This window comes from Meriones unguiculatus, chromosome 5, assembly GCF_030254825.1.
Source record: "Meriones unguiculatus strain TT.TT164.6M chromosome 5, Bangor_MerUng_6.1, whole genome shotgun sequence".
Taxonomy (NCBI): domain Eukaryota; kingdom Metazoa; phylum Chordata; class Mammalia; order Rodentia; family Muridae; genus Meriones; species Meriones unguiculatus.
In genome coordinates, this window is record NC_083353.1 from 40,838,153 (window position 1) to 40,863,017 (window position 24,865).

The window sequence follows — 24,865 nt, forward strand, 5'->3', positions numbered from 1 at the left end:
AGGTGCACCTGCCTCTGCTTCCCAAGTGTTGGGACTAAAGGTATGTGACACCACCACCCTGTCCTGAAAAAGCAAAAACAAAACCAACCAAACAAGCAAACAAAAATCTTGTGAATTTATAGAACACACTTTCTACTACATAACTTACACTAAATAAATTCATATATTTGCTGTTTGGACAGAAACTTACAACTAGGGTATTATTTTTTGGGAATTCTTTAGTGCATATAAATGAGTTAAAGGAGAGTGGGGAAAAAAACCAAATAAACAAAAACCCTTTTTCTTAGGCCAGATGTCTTTAATTCATTTAATGCAAATACCTTCAAAACCTATTTATTAATCATAATTTGACAACATATCACAAGATGAAATGAGCTTTAACATAAACATACACAAAACATGAAAAGCTTACCTTCTTTTTTTACCAACTGACCTTCTAAAAGGGTCAGTTTAAAAAGCATCGCAGAATGTAAGTGGGTGTGGTTAAAAAGTTACAGCAGTAAAAAAGCAGAGATAAAAGCAGTCTATGCTCACATGAAATCATGTCTGCCACATGCCTCATGGCAACTGTACTTCCAGCAGCACTGACTGCAGCAGCGGGCTGACAGTCAGAATGCTGAGGGAAGCAAGTGGCTGCAGCCTTCTGTTTGCAGGGGCTCTCTGCCTAGAAGTTGACTCTCGAGTCCCATGCTTCACACTCGCAGGCTTTTTCCTCCAGTGCTCTTTTCCACCTGTTTCGTTAGCCATTCCTAAGTAGCTCGACTAAACATATAATAAACACTCACAACAAGATTTGCTTATTATTTTGGACTGGGGACCCTATGATAGAGCATCAGCCTAGCACACTCTAGGCCCTGCGTTCCCCCTACACGGTCAAACCAGTAGCATGATGTAGCATACTCACCCCACTTCACTGTCTTGTTCAGCCCGGAGCATAGCCAGCCACTGTTGTTTATACACCGAAGACAGCCATTCTAAAGTATAAACAGCAATTGACAAGTACTTGATAAAATTTTTTCTAAATTTATACTTAAAACAGCAATTTACAAAGCAGGTTGCTTGTTTTATAAACATGCTGTAACAATGTGACTCGCAGCTTTTTACCACTTAAGAGCCTTTGAGCTTTCTCTCAGTTTTAAGAATGAGCTCTTTTCCAAAAAAAGAGAAGACTGCCTATGCTGGCATTTCCATTTCCTCATCACAACTCACACTGATTTCCATTTGTGAACATTGTTCCTAAGAGTGTTTTCATTTTTTTGTGTGTGTGTTTGAGACAGGGTTTCTCTGGGTAGTTCTGGCTGTCTTAGAAGTCACTCTGTAGACCAAGCTGGCCTTGAACTCTTGGAGATCTCCTTGCCTCTGACTCCCAAGTGCTGGGTTTAAAGAAGTGCACCACTCTGGCTGTTTTCAGTTGTTAATAACATTCTGTATTGGGAAACTTAATAATGGAGTTTTCATTTATTAGGTTACCTGTCACAACACTTCATTCCGGGGAAATAAGCCATCTGTCAGGTTGTAGAGCACTCTGCAGCAGGAGTGCATACAGCAATGGTGTGGAACAAAGGTTTCACTGGTTTTGGACTTTATCAGGTGGAAGGGCAACCGTGTGTAAGCTACTACCATCTACATGAAATCTAAGACAAGACAGGAGATGTTCCAAAGACCAGCAGGGAACAGAGGGCTGGAGAGACACGGCACTGTGAAAAGGAATGTGGCTGTGAACGGCAGGAGAGGTAACAGCCTGAAAAATACCAAACTTCTAGTGCAGAGCAATTTCGGTGAACAAGGGTCATGGCATTTCCATGGGTGCTAAGCGCCTAATGTTCTGCGAAGATAAATGTTCCCAGAGCTGAGGCCAAATAATGAGAAGGCAGGTATGTAGGCATAATATAAATAAACTGACTGGTTGGAAGGAAGAAGGTGAAGCAGGCATCCAAATCCTTTGATGTGGAGGAAGGATTAGGGGTCAGGCCACAAGCGGTACTAGAAAAGACACCGGAGGCTAAGACTGTGACTGTCCTGACCTCCTGGTCTGGGTCCCCAGGGTGAGAGATAAGGGTCTCTTTAAAGTGCATCTTTCAGTACAGCTAAACAAATGCAGAGGAGACAGAAGATTTTGAGATGTGTTGACTCTGATTCCAAAAAACCAACCAACCAACCAACGAACAAACTATTTGAAAGGTGATAAGGTGGGATGACAGTGGAGTTGGTGTAATGGAAGATGTGAAATAAGACACCTGATGAGGTGAGCTATGACAAATCCAATCCCATGAAATAATGAACTTCAACTGTGCCTAAAATTAAGACACCCCTACCCCATCACACACACCCTGGGCTGAGAATAGAATCTAAGGCTGCAAATGACACGAAGGAGCTCTGGCCCTGACCTACATCTCTAGTCCCATTTCCAGCATATACCAATCTGTGTCTATAATGTAAGCCACGTGACACTTTCTGCCTCCTCACGAAAGTGTGACATTTAATTTTAACTTATATTTTTCTTTTTATTATTAGTTACATTTTATTAACTCTGTATTCCAGCTATACCCCGCTCCCTCATTCCCTCCCAATCCCACCCTGCCTCCCTCATCTCCTCCCTGCCCCTTTCCAAGTCCACTGCTTGGGAAGAACCTCTTCCCCTTTCATCTGACCCTGTTTTATCAGGTATCTTCAGGACTGACTGCAAAGTCCTCCTCTGTGGCCTGGCAGGACTGCTCCTCCCTTGGGGGGTGGGGAGGTCATTGAGTCCTGTCAGAAATAGTCCCTATTTCCCTTACTATGGGAAACCAATTGGTTACTAAGCTACCACGGGCTACACCGGAGCAGAGGTTCTAGGTTATATCTGTACATGGTTCTTGGTGGAGTGTCAGTCTCAGAAAAGACCCCTGTGCCCAGATATATTTGGTCCTTATGGAGCTCCTATCCTTTCCATGTCATACTATCTCCCCCTTCTTTCATATGATTCCCTGCACTCTGCCGAAGGTTTGGTTATGAGTCTTAGTATCTGCTTTGATACACTGCTAGGTAGAGTCTTTCAGAGGCTCTCTGTGGTAGGCTCCTGTCCTGTTACTTGTTTTCGCCTATGTCCAATGCACATCCCATTTGTCTTTCTAAGTGAGGATTGATCATCTTACCCCGTGTCCTCTTTATATTTTTCTTTTTAAGCTGAAAAAAATTTTAAAGATTTATTTATTATGTATACAGTATTCTGCATGGATATGTGCTTGCACGCCAGAAGAGAGCACCAGATCTCATTAGAGATGGTTGTGAACTACCATGTGGTTGCTGGGAATTGAACACAGGACCTTTGGAAGATCAGCCTGTGTTCTTAAACCGTTGGGCCATCTCTCCAGCCCCTAAACTGAAATTTTTGAATACAGAAAATTCTGTTTATATTTATAAGATAGAATAAAATTTGTTTCAAGTTTTCTCATATCATTTCAAATCAGGAAAAAAACAAAACAAAACAAAACAAAACAAAAACCCTGAAACCTGGCCAGAAATCTTTTTTTTTTTAATTTTAGACCAAATAAAATGCTTCAGACACCAGATGTTTATACAGTTTTGTCTTCCTGAGACACAAAACTTGACCACTTGTACCAGACACACCTAAAGTGCAACACAGCTGTTTCCTACACTTTAAATCCTTAAAGATGGGCTGGGGAGATGGCTCTGGGTAAGAGCACTGGCTGCTGTTCCAGAGGACCCAATCACATCAGGTAGGTGCCCACATCAGGTAGCTCATGACCTGTAACTTCATTAAGAGACTCCCATGCCTCTGGACCCGCAGGCCTCTGTACTCAATGCACAGAGACACACTTACACATATTTCAATAAATCTTTAGAGAGCCTTACGAAGTCTGACTGGAAGGACACGGGCTCTTTGGCATCCAGTTTACATCGCTGCCTGGTGTTTAGTACGCCGAAACTACTACAGGCTTGCTGCACCTTGCTCACTCCTGCTGCACTTTACATCAGCCCCAAGGTCTTGAACACGCGAGGCAAATGCCCTAATGAGCTTATATACTACTAGATGGAACAGACTTATAAAAATAAATTAATACTTGTTCTAGAAATTCGAATTATAATGAGATGTATTTGATCCAACGTGTTTAAGAATTCAGAATAAGGAGTATCAGAAACTAAGCAAAACTTAAGGAGAACTAATAGAAAAAGCATCTATAATTTAAAAAAAAACACCAAAAGTCACTTTTCAGGCTGTTATCCAAAACAGTACACTGATAACAACCTGAGAAATACCCAGAACCAAGTGTGTAGTTGTGTGCCCCAATGGTGGCACTTGGGAAACACAAGTAGGAGATCAAATGCTTCAAGCTGGAGCTGAAGCCGGAGCTTACTGGTCGAGCCAAGCATGCAGCACAAAGCCCTGAGTCTGATCCCCAACACAGAAAATAAACACAAAACACCCAACAACAAAGCGCTTCTTAGCCACTTAACTATTGTGACAGGTACCTTCATAATGAATGATGTCACGGAAAAGCAGTATGAAATGTGAGCACAGGAAGAGTACTCACACGCCCACTTCCCTGGGCATAACGATACATACCTTATGGGATCAAAGATGACTTCCTGGTTTCCTTACTGTTCCTTCCCTATGCAAGTATGAAATGCTACAATCAGAAAAACATGACTTTAAATCACAAATACACCAGGGTTTCTTACCTGAAGGTACCAGAGAATCCTGCTCAATGATCCTTGCAGAAGCCAGATCACTGATAATGTACTGAAGCCTTAAATGTCTGAACACGGACGCAAATGGTTTTCCCTGCTCAGTTTCAAGGAAAGTCGTCCCTTCAAAGTCTATTAAGAAAGTTTTAATTAAACAGCATTCCTGTCAAATGTGCTGTTTCACGAAATATTATGGACAGACATACACACAGAGTCTGCTGGAATGTAGGTAACCCACTTCCAAGGATTTTAACAGTCTTTTAACTGTAATATGTGAGAAAACTTAAAGGAACTTTAAAAGTTCCCCAAATTAATCTTGGTACTAGGCCCTCAGGTTGGGACGCGGCTGTCCTTCTATTATAGGACAGCATGGTAAGAGAGGTGTGCTTGAGGAAGTCACTTGCATGAGACTCTCTAGAATCTCTTCCAAAGGAACCCAGAAGGCCACATCAGGGTCTTCACATGCTGACCAGGACAGGGGCAGCTATCCATCCTTCCAACTTCCATCACTTGACTCTGTGTGCAGTTGTGAACTGCCTGATATGGGTGCTGGAAGCTGAACTTATGTCCTCTGCAAGAGCAGCACACACTCTTTACAACTACTGAGCTGCGTCTCCAGCCCCTGGAGGGCTCCTTACACATCTGCAGTGCAGCTCACACATGACCTCTGCATCTACCTTCCAGGGAGCCATGCACAGAAGCGGTCCACAGGCCTCATCAAGAGGCACTGCCTGAGAGATGGGGCATAGCTTATCAGGGAAATCTAACACAGCCAAACACACAAGCACAATTCCTAAGACACACTGGTGACAAAACAGAGAACAGTAGCTCTGAGGGTCAAATACAGTAATAGTTCAGGAGAGTTTCCTTATCCAGCACTGATTTTCCTGCTATGTGTAAGGGGCTGAAGCAGGGAATTGCCCAGCTGTTCTCCAGCTCTAAAACAAAGTCTGCAAGTGAAAGCCAAAGCCTGATTGTAAGAAATATCATTAAAAGAAGGGGGGCGGGAGGGAGGCAGATTCTCAATAGAAACATTTCAATGTACCTTTTTTCCACTTTGAAAACCAGACATCTGTTTCTGTCAAAAGCTGCTTCAAGGAGCCATTCCAGGAAGGCACCAGCTGAAGGAACATCCACTAGTTAGAAAAAAAAAATTGACAAAAGAATTGTAAGATTTCATCGCTTTATGATCACAGTTTTAAATAGTGCTACTTTTAAAAATAACTTTTTTTTTTTGAGATAGGGTCTCCTGTAGCCAGGCTGGCCTTGAATTTAATATGTAGCTGAGGATAACTAGAGAAACCTGTGGGATTACAGGCCTGTACCACCTCACTCAGTTTAAGTCAGCAGCTCTCAACCTGTGAGTCATGACCCCTTTGGCAAACCTCTATCTCCAAAAATATTTACATTACAATTCTCGACAAAGCAAAATACAATTATGAGGTAGCAGTGAAACTTACTTATGTGGGGAGTTACCACAACATGAAGAACTGTATTAAAGTGTCACAGCATTAGGAAGGTTGAGAACCACTGGTTTACGCGGTTTTGGGAATTGAATCCCAGGCTTTGTACATGCTAGGCAAGCACTCTACCAACTGAGCTCTATCTCTAGCCTATCATAATAGCTAAAATTTCCATTTTACAAATGCAAGAAAGTATAACCATTGAAGCTTTCAAGTCATCATGGCAGGAAATGGGGCTCCTATAATAAAAACTCAGTGTGTATGTATGGTCGAAAGCACACCTTATGAAATCAAGCATCTATAGCTGTCACATATATAATGCACTGGTAACTCTGTACTAATATATCGTAATCACTAACAAAGCAATCACACTAAATATGACAGGATCTAAGGCTGCAGAAGTAAAAGCGAGCATGAGAAAGGAATTTCTGACTCTGCTATTGATACAGTGTGCAAGCAGTGAGGAGCGTGGACACTCAGGCCTCCGGCGACCATGCAGACACTGAACCTAATTTCCCTGGGGTTTAATTTTTTCATTTGCAACCCAAGTGTCATGCAGGACCTCCTCTGCAGGCTACTAAAGAAATGTGCATTGAGTGTTTATTAGCATGGTGTTGTCAGAGTGACCAGCGTCCAAGATCAGACCCATCGCTCCTGGTATCAAAGGAGCTGCCCTGACAGAAGCACTGCCAGTGCAGCTCGCAGGTATGAGCCTGACCCCACGGCCCACACACAAAATTTTCAACAGCCTAAATGCTGCTGAAGAAAGCTAGTAACTGCAGTCTCATCTCAACCACCAAAGTGCTGTGACTTGGAAGGTTCTCACTGCAGGTGTCACAACTGTGTGAAGTACACATGACACTCCCACAGAATGACAGACTACAGATGACACAGGAGCAACGGCCTCTGCCTTAAGTATTCCTTTGTGTCCCGATGCCAATCCTCAACAGTCAGAGTAGCAGCTCAAGTTTTTGTCTTTCTTTCTTTCTTTTTCTTTTTTTTTTTTTAAAGACAGGGTTTCTCTGTGTAGCCTTGGCTGTCCTGGACTTACTCTGTAGACCAGGCTGGCCTCAAACTCACAGAGATCCCCCTGCCTCTGCCTCCCTGAGTGCTGGGATTAAAGGCGTGAGCCACCACATCTAGCTCCAGGTGATGCTTTTTTCAACTGTGAAACAATATTGGATCTAAATCCATCAAAAGGATTTTTAAAAGTTGGAATTGGTGTGCCTGTGTGAAGTTAACGCATACAGGAGGCTGAGGCAGAAGGATTGGGACAGGTGTGGAACACAGAATGAAGTCCTGTCTCCAGAAAAAGACAAAAACAAATACAAAAACAAGCATTGCAGTGGTCTGAAAGAGAATAGCCCCAGTAGGCTCATCTACTTGAATGCTTGGTCCTTAGTTGGTAGAACTGTTTGAGAAGAACTAGGAGTTGTGGCCTTCTGAAGGTGCCAGTGTGGGTGGGTTTTGAGGTGTTTTTTTTTAATTTTAATTTTTTTATTAATTACACTTTATTCACTTTGTATCCCCCATAAGCCCCTCCCTCCTCCCCACCCTGTTCCACCCTCCCTCCCCTTTCTTCACTCATGCCCCTCCCCAAGTCCACTGATATGAGAGGTCCCCCTCTCCTTCCTTCTGATCTTAGTCTATCAGATCTCATCAGGAGTGGCTGCATTGTCATCTTCTGTGGCCTGGTAAGGCTGCTCCCCCCTTAGGGGGAGGTGGTCAAAGAGCAGGCCAATCAGATTATGTCAGAGGCAGTCCCTCTTCCCATTACTATGTAACCCACTTAGACACTAAACGGTCATGGGCTACATCTGTGCAGGAGTTCTAGGTTATCTCCATGCATGGTACTTGGTTGGAGTATGAGTCTCTGGAAAGACCCCTATGTTCAAATTTTCTGGTTCTGTTGTTCTCCTTGTGGAGTTCCTGTCAGATGCTGAGACTCATGGCCAACTGTTGGGCAGAGTGCATGGAATCTTATGAAAGAAGAGGGAAACAGTAAAATCTGGAGAGGGTTTTGAGGTTTTAAAAGCCCGTAAGAGTCTCAATCTCTCTCTGCCTTCATCTTGCTGATAATGATATAAACTCAGCTACTGCTCCAGTGCCATGCCTATCTGCCTCCAAGCTACCTGCCATGATGATCATGAACCAACCCTCTGAAACTGTAAGTAAGCCCTCAGATAAATGCTTTCTTTTATAAGCTGTCTTTGTCATGCTGTCTCTTCACAGCAATAGATCATAACTAAGAGTCATGAATCTCTAAATCTAAATAAAGACTTAGGTTTTGGCAAATGGTCACCAGCTTGAGATGGCCTGGTGAACTGACTTAGGGTTTTCAACCCTGTGACGGTGGAGAAATGCACCAAGGACCACTTGCTTTCACTTTGGGGAAGAACTGAACAAATTACTGGAGTTACCTGCCATTTAATGGTGTGTCTTGGGTTAGGTGATGTGTCCACCGTAGGCTAAATAAGTATTGAGCACAACTCATGGAGGGTGAGGCTGAGCTGTGAAGCTCAGTAGTTTCTGCTTGCGATGGATTTACTGAGACACCCCCACTGTAAGCCAAGCACTATTTACTATGGGAGTAATCTGAATAATATTCTTGTATATATACATCAATACCTTTTTAAGAGCCGTATATACATCCATCTCCACTTGCATCACAAATAAGTTAGATGAACCAATAAGCTGTTTCATGACATTTATACTGAAAAAAAGAAAACAGGAGTGAGCTTGTTTTCACACACAGTGAACTAAAATATTTTTTACAAAAATGTGTGCGTGTATGTGTGTGACAGAAAGAGAGAGAGAGAGAGAGAGAGAGAGAGAGCGAAAGAGAGGTGTGAGTGTAGGCACACATGTGCCCCAGTGTGTATACGGAGGCCAGACGACAAGTTTCACGGCTTGGTTCTCTCCTTCCATCACAGGTCAGGAAACTGAATTCAGGTCGCCGGGCCTGTGCAGCAATTGCTTTTACCTGCTGAGCCATCTCACTGGCCCTATGAATTCTAACCCTCTGCCAAATAAAATATGGAATTAAAAATGGCAGTGATCTTATCTGAGTCAGACAAAGCAGCTTAGCTAAGCGTCCCTCTCAGCAGAAGTCTTAGCTTTGACACTGGGCTGTGAATATCTGCACAGAGCCTGCATGTATTCACTCATGCGGGGAAGCAGCCTCTCCTCTTCCTCCCCATGCTTCTATGTAGATACAAAAAGCAAAACACTTAAAAGTCACTAAAATAGCTGCACCTTCAAAGTAATCTTTTTTTTTCCTCCTGAAGCAGGAAATTGCTATACAGACCAGGCCATCCTCAAACTTGCCATCCTCCTGTCTCAGCCTTCTCAGTGCTAAGATTATCAGTGTGCCACCACATTCTATTCAAAATAACCTTTAACATTTATGCTTAAAGGAACTTTAAGCCAGGCATGGGAGCTTATGCCTATAATTCCAGTAGAGGTGGGCATGGCTCTCCGTGAGTTCAAGGTCAGTCTGGTCTATATAGTGAGCAATAGGGCAGCCAGGGCTACACTGAGAGGTCTTGAGTTCCAGCCAGCCAGAGACCTTGTCTCAAAAGCAAACAAACAAAAAACATTTTTATTATTCTAGGAGTAAGATGAGGAAGTGGAACAGTTTAAATTTAGGATGGAAATATGGTCACTGGCTGCTCACTATTTCATTTTCTCTCCCTTTCCTTTAAATGAGATCTCTAACATCTCTCCTACCTTGGAAGCCATGACACATTAAATCATTTGTTGTATCCATGCCTTTAATCCCAGCATTCCAGAGGCAGAGCCAGGTGGATCTTGGTGAGTTCAAGGTCAGTCTGGTCTATATAGTGAGCAATAGGGCAGCCAGGGCTACACTGAGAGGCCTTGCTGTTTCAAGACCCCCACTCAAAAAAACAAAACAAAACAAAAAACCTAAAAACACTTCACACTCATGACATTTATACCACAGAACTTTCAAAACATCATTTCTCTCCAGAATTTTCCAGACCTGTCATGGATATCTTGGTCTCACTGATACAGGAGAGCTGTGACAGTGGAAAACACAGCACAATCAAACTGCATCATTCACAAATCGCCAAAGGAAGGAAAAGTGAATGAGAAGCAGATACAGTTCAAGGGGTCAAGTTAACTATAAATGTGACCTCATCAGGTTTAGTAAACATTACTTTTAATTTTATTCTGTGTGTGTGGGAGAGAGCGATGGGGGATAGAGGGAGAAAAGGAGTGAGAGAGAGAGAGAGAGAAAGAGAGAGAGAGAGAACACTCATCGTACATGACACATGTGTGGTGCCATAGGACAAATCTTAGAGACTGAGTCTTAGGTTCTCTTCTGCTGTCTTGTGGATCTGGGGATAGAATTCAGGCGGACAGGCTTTTTGCAGAAGTGCTTCTGTCCTCTCAGCTATCTACCACCCCATAAACACTTTAAAATAGGATCTGGAGAGGTGGCTCAGCGCAGAGGGTGTGTACTGCTCCCAGCACCCTCGTGGCCCTCACAGCCATCTACAACTCTAGCTCTGGTGGCTCCTATTCTGGTCGCTAAGGAGCCTGGACACACTGGTGCACGTACAGGCAAACACAACTACAATAAATCTTTAAAAACATTTTTTTTCCTAAAACATGTTTGATTTTTTTCAAACATCATGTTCTATAATAGAAATGTTTTCAAACTATCCCCTTTGAAGCTCTACAGAAGTGAGGCAGCACTTGGAAGTCTCTGTCTTAGAGGAGTGGTTCATTTCTATTACAATTGTTAAGACAGCACATGTACATTTTATCATTTACATCAAAGAGAGAAGTGGCACATTTCTCCAGTTTGTGTTTGTAGTCAGGCTGCTTTTCACTAAATTGTTTGCCTTTCCTTCTTGTTTTTGAGACCCTCACTATGTACTCCTAGCTATCCTTGATTTCACTCTGTAGATCGGACTGGCCTTGAACTCACAGAGATCGGCCTGCCTCTGTCTTCCGAGTGCTAGGATTAAAGGTGTGCACATCAAGCCCAGTTCTCATAATATTCTTTGTGTTTAAAAAAAATACCTGGACTATCTGAGCAAATAAAAAGTGTCACTTTAGGATGATCTGCTGTGAGGTTACGTGGAACCCCAATACCTGAGTTCTTTGAAGAGCTCCACACTCTGGTGAGTCATCAGGTTGTTCAGCAGCCACTCCAGGCACCTGGGGGAAAAGTGTGGTTAGCTGTTGTAGCTCAAACTGGCAACCCAGTGAGGGCTTACTTATAATTTAGTGAAAAAAGCATTAATCATGCTAGGCCATGCTCTAAGTTTTTACCTTAGTAATCTGAAGTTTAGTGTTGTTTTTATCAGTAGTTATTATGGGATAGTCCCTTTACATTAGTATAATTTCTCATTAAGAAAACTTCATGTTTTTGTTAAATCCTTTGTAAAACATTACTGTCGGCACACTCAGAAAATGAGTTTTGCAATCTCAAGAGTCAAACTGCCCATACTTGTATTAGTACACCAGCTACGGTGCCTGCTCCTGAAGTGGTGGCCACAGCTGTATGAGCACGTTTCAGCCCCACCATGTCACAAGGGCAACCCTGAGTAACTTAATGCTTAGAACAGAAGAAAAGCGTGGCTTCCAAAGTAACAAATTCCATTACTCTATTCTTTCCCCAACTAATTCTTTATTACATTCTCGTAAGACTCCAGAACAACCAAGTTCCCAGAGTGGGATGGGAAGAGGAACAGGAAAAGTGACTCACTTTTTCTTTACAGAGTCTAATCCATAGGTCCCTGCTGATGTATAATAGCCACACACAGTTTTCACATTAATTGTTTCCTTCATTGTCTCACCACATTGTTGTATTAAACCATCCTGTAAATATAAACAAGCACTGGAAAGGTCATTTCACCTGGGAAAATCAGCTCTCATATGTGCTTTCAAATACTGATAAATAAAAACAAATCAAAATAGCAAGGAAGAAAGGAAAGAAAGAAGGAAGGGAGGGAGGGAGGGAGGAAGGAAGGGAAGGTAGAAGGACAAGAGGGAGAAAGAAAACTCATTAAGTGAAGCAAGCCATGTTTTTAATAAGTCCAATAGAAATACTGAAAAAGAGCCCAGCAGGTATCCACTAAACACCTGACACTGCAAATGAAATGGGTAGGGAAGGCACCGTGACGGGAGATGCTGTGTATTTCATTTTCCATTTTCTACTGTGACCTTCTGCAATTTCTTCAACAGCATTTTCCTTGTTTTTCCTGCTTTTTTAACTAAGAACTCTATACACACTCAGCAAGTGATAGGACAAACTAAAAAAAAATATGGCTGCATGGAACAACACTCAGTAAAGTTTAAAGCACCATTAATACCCCACAGATGTTTCTAAACAAGTATATGAATTTAAGTAACATACTAAAATTTTAATCTAATGCACCTCCTCCCCAGGCCATCTACTGCAGGTGGGAGATCTGGCCCCTGGGTCATGAGAGTGGGAGAACCAACCTGTCCCTCAGCAGCTACAACACTCAGGAGAGTAGGCCCTGCATCTCACCTGGGCAGCAGTGGAGCTGGCCCTGATGGCATGGGCGCAGGTGAGTAGGTCCTGAGGGCATTAGAGCAGGAAAGCTGGCTCTGCCCCTTGCTGGCTGCGGCACTGCATGAACTAGCTGCTGAGGCAGGGTTGGCGTGGATGCAGGAGAGCTGGTGGGTTGACCAGCTCAGATACCTCTTAAGTCCAGATCCAGAGCTTTGAGTTGGCCCACCCCAAAATCTACCCCATTCACAAACTGCTAGAGCTGGTCCTACAGATCTAAAACTACAGGATCTCCATGACATAGAGGATATCCAAGAGGAGTCCCAGTGAGGTTCCAGTACTGATACTATAGCAGAAGCAGAGACCTCAAATCAGATCAATGACTCATTGCAATGAACATCTGTAAGCAAACAGGTGTGGAAAAAGGGTATATACTGTGGGACACATTATGACACACCACAGCTTCCACAACAAGATTTTTTTTCTTTTGTGTGTGTTGAGGGGGAGGTTGCAAGGGTAGAAGGCAGGTATGAGGGGACAGGGAGAGAAGTGGGGCTGGGGTTTATGATGTGAAATTCTCAAAGACCCAATGAAATTTTTTAAAATTTAATTTAAAATATTTACATAGGTTTCAAATAAACCACCTTCTATGTACAGAGAGAATACTGTCATTTTTCATTCAGGATTGTGAAATATATTTATCATGCAACTATATTATTAAATTAGAATTAGTAAGTTATAAAAATAAGGCAGAAAGCAGATTTAGAACAAAACCAAAAGAACCAAAGTTAGAAAATATAGATACTTAAAGTATTAGAAAGATAAAACTATTTGAAAAAGATAATCTCAACTAGGATAATAAACAAGTAATAACTTTAGATAAATCAGCCTGTCAAACCACTTAAGCTTAAATTAAAGCATAGCACTGACTCACTGCTTTTTAAACTTACCTCAGCACTAGATCCCTCTTTTCCTAACCCTCAACTTCACAGCCCCAGCAGATCACCCCAACCTCCTCTCTGGAGTCTTCTGTGTGGTTTTCACTGCACATTAACCTAGGTGGCATTTGGACACCCGCAGTACATTTGTATCTCTAATGTACTCTTTCTTTCACCTGTTGACCTGAAATAGTCTCCCACTGTTTTAGTGTGGTGTTGGGAACCAATCCCAAGGCCCTGTACATGCAGGCCCCACCAGAGCAGCACGCCAGCTCCAGTTAAAACAGACTTCTTCCCTGATTAGAATCTCCCAGAGGTGCTCACAGGAGGCAAAGTCAAACTTTGGGATGTACAGAGGAAACTTCATGTGCTGGCTTTGGCCTCTTTCTCTCGAACCCATTTTATTTCTTGTTTTGTTGCTTGAGATAGGGCCTCCTGTTGTAACTCGGGCTGGCTGTAAGTCACCAGGCTGACTCTGACTCGGACACTTGCCTGCTTCTGTTTCCCAAGAACTGGTATTTGACATGTGTACTACCACACCTGGATTTTTAAATGTTTATCTACTTATGTTGTATGAATGGTGGGACACACACTTCACGGTGTGCATATAGTGGTCAAAGATAACTGGAGGAGTCAGTTCTCTCCTCCACCATGTGTGCCCTGGGGATGAAACTCCAATTGTGAGGATTGAGAGCAGGCACCCTTACAGGCTCAGCCATCTTGCCAGTTCTCCAATTCTAACACTGATGTTAGAAACTTGGTCTCCTTAATTTCTCTAATCCTCCATCTTCTCACATTTTGGGTCTTTCTGTTCCTGGTGTGAAATGCCATTTTGCCCCTCTTCACACAGTGCAAGGTAGGCACACTTCAACCTCAATCTAGAAATAGTGTCCCCTGAGGATGCTAGACTGAACTGGCCCTTCCTGTCTTTACAAGTTTATTAGGACCCCATAAGGTTTGTGCTGTCTACACTATCAACACTATAACTGTCAGGGCCTTTGGGCTTATTTATCCACCTTTCACCCGACCCTCAGTACACTGAGCGCCATGAAAGCACACACAGATCAACCGTGTTTAAGGACTACATCTTCATCCTCTCTGGCTCCCTATGCCAAGTCTTACATATTGCACAGTGTGTTCAACATACAGTTACTGGAAGATGCACAGTTTACATGGGATGACAGAACTAGAAAGCTTAAATAACAGACTGTTTCTTTGACCCAATGAACTAAATTACTGACAATAAACCACCTGCTTAGCAGGGATACCACCGATGGACAGAACTCTGCAGAGGAATGTGGGCAGTGAACTTTCCCAAATGGCAGCATACCAGGAAGTTACGCAGATCTAGCTCCCACCCACTTCACATAGGGACCAAAGCCCCTAAATCTAACAGCTTTTGGAAAAGCACTTTCAATCATTTCTAACGCTTATACATTTTGTTTCAAAGACTGCAGAAACAGACTTTCACTTCTGTTTTGGAAGTATACACCAAGATATAACAGACACTGTGACACTGTGACACTGCTGAGTGTTAGAATACTCACCAACTGCAGCATGCAAGCTGCTGCTAAAATGGCGACGACCCGGCTGGGTTTTATTAAGACGTCATCTCGATAAAGTGATCCAAATGCAACCTGCAGTGCTGAAAGCAAGAGTGCACACACAGAATGAAGTGCATCTGTAGGAGTGAGGCTCCTGCAGAAGTAGCAAGGACATTAGATACCTGGAGAATCATGAACTAAAATGGCAGCCACAGTTATTGATGGCATTAATACATAATAGTGCTTGCTGTAAAGGATTCTGCCAACTCCAGCTACATTTTCTGTCTAATTGTAATATAGTCAGTGGTTAGAATTAAGGCTCCCTGGAACATAGTTGTGTCAGAACTGCTGAGTAGCTCAATCATTAAATGTAGGCACATGGTCAACAGCCTATGACATTTTCTTTAGGGAGTAGGTAAGGATCTCATTCACTACATACTGAGAACAGTACTCAGGCTGGTCTCCAATTCATAACAATCCTCCTGCCTCAGCCTCCTCAGTGCCAGTATTACAGGTTTGTGTTTAACTCCTGCTATGTCTGTGACAACTCAGGTCCTCAGAGCTGTCTCAACTGCTCTTTCTCTAATGGCGCTCATGGATGCTCTCCAGTTTGCTTCGTAAACACCTCACACCTCAAGTTCTTTGCCTGTGAAGTGGGCCCTGGATTTCTCCACTTGGCTTGTCAAAGCAGATGAGCAGAAGGAGAAGTGGGACAGGAGCAGGAGAGGATGGTCTGTGTGGAGGCTCACTACCCTGTTCTCACTCCCTCCCAGCCTTGTTTCCTTCAAGCTCTGAACAACCTGCCACATCATTTATATGCTTATGCTCCACAAAAGATCTTCACACATCATTTATTTTTATTTTTTGGTGTTAGAGAGTAAACCTCGTACAGGGCAGAAAAGTACTCTTAACACTTAACCATATCCCAGCCCTCACTACATGCTTTAAAAAGAGTAGTCATACTTTCTATCCCCCATCCTTCATGTCCCAGGCTGACATATTCACAGAGACACATGAGGAGATTGATTGAACTCCTAAGACTAAACAAAGACAGGAAGGACAAAAGAGATGAGCTATGGAGTGAATTAATAAGAAATCTTCACCTTCCAGTATATTACACAACTCTTCTCCCTAGCCTGTAAGGCTTGAATATTTATTTTTCATCAAAAACCAGTAAGGTTATACTTTTATGACTTCTATACAGTAATAATTATGGAGGTCGTACCTTCTATATCAATGTTCTGGTCAGGAATCTCCAGTTCAATAATATTCATGCTGGATTCTTTCCAAGAACCACTGAACATACTAGAAAAGTAGCCAGACTAGAAAAAAAGGTCAATGATTAGCCAGTACTTTGTCTTCCAAATATTTTTCCCATTTCTATCTCCAAGCAACTAACCTAATCAAAATTAATCTAACATATCATTTTCAAGAGAAAAAGAACATCAGAACATCAACAGGAGAAAGGAAATTAAAATGTTCTATTTCATCATGAAATAGACTGAACTATGTGTTCATTTGATACTGTCACAAAACTAAACCAGATTCTTACACTGTCAGAATCTGACACCACATCGCTATGGAACCTGGGCAGCCTTTCACCAGTCCCAGCAGCCCTTGGGAGTACATATGGCAGCATTTCTCCCAAGCCTGACAGCACACACAGTGGATGTGTGATTCTGTATTCAGAAGAGTCGAGGAAACAAGTCCTCTTCAGACTGCTTCTTCCTGTGGCCTCAGCAGCAATTAAGGATCTAGAGAACTCCCGGATTGGACCTAAAAGGATGCACCCCAAAGAAATCGAGACCAGATTTATTTTTATATAACCACAATGAATCCTGAAGTCTGCATGAGTGAAGTCTATCGTTACCTGCTAGATCCGTTCCTCATAATTAGCACTACAGTACTTTAGAATGGATCAAGTATCAACTAATTAAAAACTGCATTCCACATCAAAACATATAAATAATTAAAATAGAAGAAAATGTAACGTTCCCCAGAACTTATGCTTGTCAGTTTGCACCTGGGACTCCAGGACACAGTCAACACTGAATCAGGTGCTCAGATACCTCAGGTCTGACTTGTGTACAGGCTCTCACACTCTAAGGCCCTGGAGGTCACTTTTATTACCTAATACAATGCAAATGTTATCAGAGAATCACACTGGGTTTTAGGGGGTGACAAAAGCTCTACATGTCTAGTACACGTGAAAACATCTTTTTCACATATATTTGTAACAGCTGAGGTTGTGGAACTGCAGATGCGCAGGGCCAGCTGTCCATGACGGCCCATAACAAGGACACAGACGTTTGTTGGCACAGATCTGAGAGTTAAATGCTAATCAATCTGACTTCACAGAGGGCACCTCATCTTCAAGTCAGTAAGAGGTTGCTATTTCTTTTAGGGATTCAAAAGACTGGTCCAGTTAAGAGTGGTATTCTAATATATACCCTGGATTATATCCTTTAGGATTTTTTTTTTAAGGGATCTCTTTCTTAAACATTTTTGGACTATATTCTTCAAATCAAAGTAAATTTGCTCAAAAATAAATTTTAAAGAATTTTAATTAAAACGTGGGAGGAGGAAATAGAAAGATGGCTCCTCAGTTAAGAGAACCTGTTGCCCTTTTTGAGGACTGGAGTTCGGTTCCCTGCACTCACATTAGGCAACACACAACTGCCTGAAACTCTAGCCACAGGAGATCTGACACCCAATTCTGGACTCCACAGGCACTGTGCTCAGTTGCACAAACTCACACACAGACCCACATATAAATACATAAAATTTAAATATCAGAAATAAAATTAAGCAAAAAATTTTAATTAAACATGGAAGGAAAAAATATTTTCCAAACATTTTTTTCTGAAAAATTCTCAAAAACGCCTCTGAGGGTAAGTTTGATTCCCAGACTCTTAGGTGGAAGAAGGGAATCAACTCCCACAAGTTTTCTTATGACAATACAGCTACTGTGGCAAGCATGTATAGACACACACATAGTAAGTAGTAATAATAAATGTAAAGGAAAAACTGTCTGAGCTCTTAGAGCCACCTGTATTCTATTTTGAAAATTCTGAGTCATTTTGAAGAGTTAAGATGGTGACAAAAACTTGGCACAAAAGTCAGATGGGCACATTGGCTAGACGACATCTACCTACTTGTGGGAGTCGTCTTTTTAACTCCACTGGATTTTCTAGGAAAGGGAATAAGCCTGAACTTAACCTTCACTTTCTATAAAGCAACACTTTAGAGAAATGTATTTAAATCGTTATAAAAGAAATTAAATAATCTTAACCTGAACGTTACAGTTCACCCCAACTCTTCCATTTTTCAGCAAAAGGCACTAAAACAAGCTTCTTGACAACAAAGAGGCAATAGTGGGAAGTGTGGCCAAGAATCTCAAAATCTGTCTTGAAGGCTGAAGCCAACTTTCCCTTGCCCACCATCTTTCCTTCCAGCATACTTATCTAGGGAAGCTCACTGTGAAATCCAAACAAGCAGCAGAACACACTCCACACAGCCCAGGCTTCTTCAAGCGGCTACCTGAGTGCCTAAAGCATCAGGGAAATACTCACTTGACATAAATAGATTTTGTGTAAGCTCCACTCTTCACCTAGAGCACAGATCTTAATGTCACTATTTTCACCATTCAAAAACAACGTTTGATAGATGTATTTAGATGTGCTCTTTAACTTTTTCCTGTTGAGAAAAAACACAAAGTTACATCAGCGAATGGCTCACTAGTGGAGCACTAGTACCACCAGGCCCTGTCCAACGCCAGCACACTGAAACATGCATTTCATTGATTTTTCATATGCCACTCAGTCTGATGTTGTTTGGTTTCTGTGAGATCCAACTTCCCCACTGTGTAAATGAGGGGATGTTGAAGAGGCATGTCAACAGGGGTTATACCAGGTACTCTTACTAACAGCAGACAGATGAGGCCAAGGAGGGAGACATCTATATCTACCCTTTACAAATTGTTGGTTCTAAACCAATTTAAGTTATTTGTTCAATAAACAAAGACAGGTCGGCAATCACACTTTGCTTACTTCCTTGTTTAGAAACCAGTGCTAGGGAAGATTCAATATTGCTGTAGCAAACTGTTACTCAACTATAATCCAATTGGCAGAGTGCTTGCCTTGAATGTATAAGGCCCTGGTTCAATTCTCAGCAATACAGACACAGACACAGACACAGACACACACAGAGAGAGAGAGAGAGAGAGAAAGAGAGAGAGAGAAAGAAAATAAATTTACATTTAAGCTTATTTTTACCAAACTAATCAAAACTAATTTTAAACTCACTGGTTTTCCCCATTAGACAAATGGTTTGCAACCTAGATCAAAGCTTTTCAAAACTATGCTCAAAAGATAAGCATGTTAGGGGACGCAGGTAAGGGCAGAGCCATGAAATACGGACACCCTGTAACTCACCAGAGCACCGCCTATATATCTGCAAATATTTACACTTCTACAGAAGACTTATTTTAGTAGAAGAACCGATTTTTTAAAGCTTGGCAACTACAAGGTTGAGGACACGGCTCAGCTGGTAGAGTGCCTGCCTAACACGCACAGGGGGTTCATTCCTCACTACTGCAGAAACCAGGTATAATGGAGCAAGTTTGCACTCCCAGCACTGGGGAGGAAGACAATCAGGAGATCAAGGAGTTCAGGGCCAGCTTAGACTACCTGAAACACTACCTAAAAACAACAACAAAAACCCGTAATTTGAAAAGATTATTTACTTCTGTGTCTGTGAATCTGTACACACGTATGTACACGTGTAGATGCAAAGCTGTGCATGAAGAACACACAAGAATCACTCTCCACTTTTTTGTTTATTTGTTTGAGAGAGGTTTCTCTGTGCAGTCCTGGAACTCCCTCTGTAGACCAAGTTGGCCCTGTACTTGGAAACCCACCTGCCTCTGCCTCCCAAGTGCTGGGGCTGAAGGTGTGCACCACCACTGCCTGACTCCACCTGCTCCGTTAAGGCAAGTTCTTTCCCTGAACCTGGAGCTCATGTCTTCTGAGAAGCTGGAGACCAGAAAGACCCCAAGACCCTCCAGACCCTCCCTCCCTGCCTTTCCCCTTGTAGTTTCATGCATGCCCAGCACCTGGTTTGTCACATGGGTGCTGGGTTCAAATCTGAATTCCAATCCTCACGATAGTGAAGCAAGTGCTCTTAACTGCTGAGCAACTCGCCCACCCAAGCCAGCATAGCTTAAAACTTCTGATGACTTCTGATAGCTTTTTTACTAGTTTAAACTTTTTAAATCTCTGGGCCTGGACAGATGGCGCGGTAGTTAAGAGCACTGGATTCTCTTCAGAGAACGATGGCCCAGCACTGGGATGTGTGTAAATAACAGTCTAGAACACCAGTTCCAGGGTATCTGCCGACCTCTTCTGGCCTCCGCAGGTACTACTGCATGTATATGGCACATACACAGCACCCATACACATAAAACCAGTAAAAACACAACAAAAATATGTTTGTGCATATAGAAAGGAGATTTACTAGAACAGTTTGCAGGCTATGGTCCAGCTACTAAGAATGGATGTCTACCAACAAAAGGTCCAAGAACACAGTAGCTGTTCAGGCCATGAGGCTGCCCAGAAGGTGTGGCCCAGATCAAAGATGGATCTTTCTATCTCAAAAGAACTGGATTAATAATGTATCTTTATCTCAAAAGATCCACATTAAAAGTGGGTCTTCCCACTTCAAATGACTTAAGAAAAACTCCCTCCCAGGTTTGCTCAGGTCCTTGAGTTTTAGTGAATTCCAGATGTAGTTGAGTTGACAACTAAGAATAGCCTTTCAGTATCAATTATCAATTATGAAAACATCTCACATGCTTTTGGCCAATCTGATCAGACTTCCTTACATCACTGGGCTGTCAATTTGACAGCTGAAACTAACTGAAATACCACTAAACATAAAAGTTAAGGAAAAGAGAGTGCAAGAGTCCCAGGGGAAACTTATAACACAGGGAAACAGGAATTTTAAAAATACATAAGCAATGCTTGGAATTCTCAAATGACTATGGTTATAGATTGATAACAGGGTACAGTAGCAAAGGATTCTGCATAACGAGAAAGAGCCATTTAAAAACAAGTCTCCGGATTGTCAGGATTCACCAGTTACCAAGATATCAAAGACTCATAATTAAAACACACACACACACACACACACACACACACGCACACGCACATGCACACACAAACCTTTCAAAAGTTCAGAGGAGAAAAAAATATGGTCACCTATAAAGAAAACAGAATTAAGCCAGGCCTAAACTCTTCATCCATGCTTAGGACATAAGACAATGAACCAGTATCATTAAAGGGTCGGTGGGTAAAGATACCTGTTGCCAAGCCTAAGGACCCTAGAAGCTGAAGCTTTCCAGAAGCAGGTTTGTTGAGGTGGGAAAGCACAACGGACAACCTGACAAGGTAATCAGTAGTACCACCACACAGAATTATAGATGCAAGCATCTTGTGCCTCCAGCTATGCAGTCAGCATCTCCCATTATACACACACACTAAATTCTGACATGCATTTCTTTTCTTTCTTTTTTGAAACAGTGTCTTACAAAATAACCTAGGCTGCCCTTGAACCTGTACGGTGTCTCCTGTCTGCTGGGATTACAGGCATGTACCAATGTGACTACTATTACAGCACTTTAATAAAAAAATAATAAAAGGTCTCTTCTCCTTATATTTTGTCCTTAATAGTTATTTTCCTGTTCTTTGTTAATACAATGTATGGTAAAGTTTCCTTGCTTAGATTGTTTCCTTTTTTAAAATGGACCCTGTCATATATTTCAACAATTACATTAGATATACATGGTCTACATACTCATCAAACGACAAAGACTGTCTTATTGGATTAAAAACCACCACCACCAACAACAACAAGAAGACTTAACTATCTGCTGTACATATACCTACCTTAAATATAAAGATATAAACAAGGGCCAGGCAGATTAATCAATCAATAAATGCTTTTCAAGTAGAAAGCCCCAAGCTGAATGCAACAACAACAACAACAAAACAAACAAAAACAAAAACAAAAAAATCCACAAAAAGCCAGGTGGGTTGCCAGCATCTGTAATCCTAATGGAACAGGTGGAGGGATGGAAACAGGCAGATTCTTGGACTTTGCTGACTGGCTAGATTAGCCAATCAGTGACCCTCCAGTTTAGAAAAAACAAACAAACAAACAAACAAACAAGACTGTTTTACAAAGGTAAGGTGGAGAGCAATACTGAAAGATTCAGTGTTGACCTCTGGCCTCTACATGCAATCACATCTGTGCATGTGTGCATATGTCAAAAGTGAAAAGATGGTGCTGGGAATATAGCTTGGTAGTAGAATACTTACCTAGAATGGATAAGGCCCTGGGTTATGGGAGAAGTCTGAGGGCTGGTTGATGGGATGTGGGATATGGAAAGGATTGAAAAGGTACATCAAACAATTATCAAAAGAAAGTGGGAGTAGCTAAGTCACCAAAACTAAATAAAGATGCACATCTTATGACATCAGGGCCAGTTCACCAGAGAGTTCTAATACTGAGCGCACAAAGGACAGACACTGTGGGGCTAGAGAGGTGTCTCAGGGGTGACAAGCACATACAAAGGACCCAAGTATAATTCCCAACACCCATAATGAGGGGATCTCACAACACCCCTGTAACTCCAGCTCCATGGGATCCAACACCCTCTTCTGGACTCTGCAGAAATACACACAAGTAGACATACTGGTAGACCCACAAGTAGACACACACATAAGTAAAAATAAATGTTTAAAAAAAGTCAGGTATTGTACTTGTGGTCATTCTCAGGTTGTGATACTCTCACAACACTCCTTGGTCCCTCCTTCCTCTTTCTCTCTCCAGGGTCTCTATGTACAGCCCAGGATGGCCTTGAACTCACTATGTGGCCAAAAAGGCTGACCTCCAACTTAAGATCCTACTGTTTCAGCCAGCAGAGTTTAGACGTTACAGGCTTGTGCTACCTTGCTGAGCAAAATCTGTGGAACTCTTTTAAGAGGTGGCAGTAATATTTCCATTTTACATATGAAAAAAATGAGTATATTAAGTGTAGAATGCAGATAGGCATTCAGAATTGGAGCACATTAGGATGTCCATCTTGTGAATACATTTAGACATAAAACCCTGATGAAAGGGTATATTAATCCAGCTTTGACATTTACATGTTAGCGCTACCACCGAGTTCCATCTCTAGTAGTTATACTTTTTATGTCAACAAAAATGCAATGCCCGTGTAGCAAAACATTGAGCAAATCGCTTTTCAAATGTTCATTGAAAAATTACATCTGTGTGATTCTAACAATGAACTGAGAGAGAGAGAGAGAGAGAGAGAGAGCGAGAGCGCAAGCAGATTCCTTACATGAAAATACATTCTGATATACACCGCATCTTCTTCACAGGCAATGGTTTTTTTTGTTTTCAACTCTTTCCTCAGAAATCTTAAGCAACCTACGCAGATCACAGCCCACCTCAACAAGCAGACTGTTCTTAATTAAGGGGAATGCGCATAACTGCCAATCTTCATCACTGGTCCATCTCAGTGACAACACAGGGAGCTGTTCATCTCAGGCACTGTGTTCCTCTCTTTACTGATTTAAGGCTAGTGAAGCACAGCATGTTTTCCTGTGGCTTCCCACTCGGAAAGCAAAGGCCTATTACAGAAGGGCCGCGGAAGCTCTGGCTGGTCCTTTCACAACACTCTGAAAGCTTCTGTTTTAATGGGACCCGCACTGATCCCGGGTCCGCCCTGCACGCGCCAGCTCCCGCACGGACCCATCCAGGTCTGTCTGCAAACGCCCAGCTCCCGCACGGACCCATCCAGGTCTGTCTGCGGACGCCCAGCTCCCGCACGGACCCCAGATCCGGCCCGCACGCGCTCAGCTCCCACACACCGACCCTCCCCGCGAGGCCGCCCCGCACTCTCCCGTCAAGGGCACTGGTGTCAGGCCCCACAGGTGCGGGGCGCTCGGTACCTGCGCGGCGTGTTCAGCAGGCGCTGTTGCTCGTCACCCTCGTCCTCGTCCTCGTCCGTCTCGGAGTCCGGGTGGCAGTAGCAGAACGCGCCGCTGCTGCGCTTGCGCTTGCGGCCGCCCGGACAGTAACAGAAGCCGTGGGCCGCATCCTCACCCGCGTCCGACCTGCGGGCCGGTACCCCAGCACCTGGCGTGGGTTCGGGCTGCTCTGTCCGCCCCGCGGGCCGCAGCACCCGGCTGCTCAGAGCGCCCATGGCTCCGGCGCCTAGGGAGCGCCGAGGGGCCGCCCCGCCATGCCCGACGCCCCACCGCCTACTCGGCCGCCGCCTCGCGCGCAGCCCCAACCGTCGCCGCGAACGCAGTCACCTCCATCCTCCGCCCCGCCCGCCGCGCCTCAGCCGGCCGGCTCCGTAAGACCTCGCCCCTTCGTTCTCGCAACAAAGCGCGCGCCGCAGGGCGCATGCGTGAGGCGAGCCTCCGGAAGGGGCGGGGCGGCTGGCAGGGCCCTCACGCGTGCGCAGGATGTGGACACCCCACGGGCCGAGCTCAGCCCCATTGCGTGATGTGCTTCCGCGGTTCCGGCGTTAGCCGGTGGGCATGGGAGCTGTGAGCTTGTGCCGGACGGGTATGGAGACCGCTGTGGTTGGTTCTTCCCGTAAGGTTTCTCCAGTCCAGGGGCTTATCCAGCTGTGCGCTGTCAATG

At 43.3% G+C, this 24,865-nt stretch overlaps 1 protein-coding gene across 2 annotated transcripts in view; it reads right to left on the reverse strand.

The window, feature by feature from the left end:
- The window catches only part of Gmcl1 (germ cell-less 1, spermatogenesis associated), a 40,412-nt gene extending 15,795 nt beyond the window's left edge, over nt 1–24,617 (reverse strand). The window contains exons 1-10 of one of the 2 annotated variants that reach the window (XM_060383681.1): nt 24,163–24,617; nt 18,718–18,841; nt 16,371–16,467; nt 15,149–15,246; nt 11,893–12,005; nt 11,277–11,342; nt 8,781–8,865; nt 5,735–5,825; nt 4,684–4,821; nt 905–974 (exon numbers count right to left, since the gene is read on the reverse strand). In XM_060383681.1, the coding sequence (XP_060239664.1) occupies nt 905–974; nt 4,684–4,821; nt 5,735–5,825; nt 8,781–8,865; nt 11,277–11,342; nt 11,893–12,005; nt 15,149–15,246; nt 16,371–16,467; nt 18,718–18,841; nt 24,163–24,416 (1,136 nt within the window). In that variant the 5' untranslated portion in view covers nt 24,417–24,617. The remainder of the gene's footprint in view (nt 1–904; nt 975–4,683; nt 4,822–5,734; nt 5,826–8,780; nt 8,866–11,276; nt 11,343–11,892; nt 12,006–15,148; nt 15,247–16,370; nt 16,468–18,717; nt 18,842–24,162) is intronic. The other variant, XM_021634534.2, reaches the window with a different exon arrangement.
- Between the last annotated feature and the right edge of the window lie 248 nt (nt 24,618–24,865).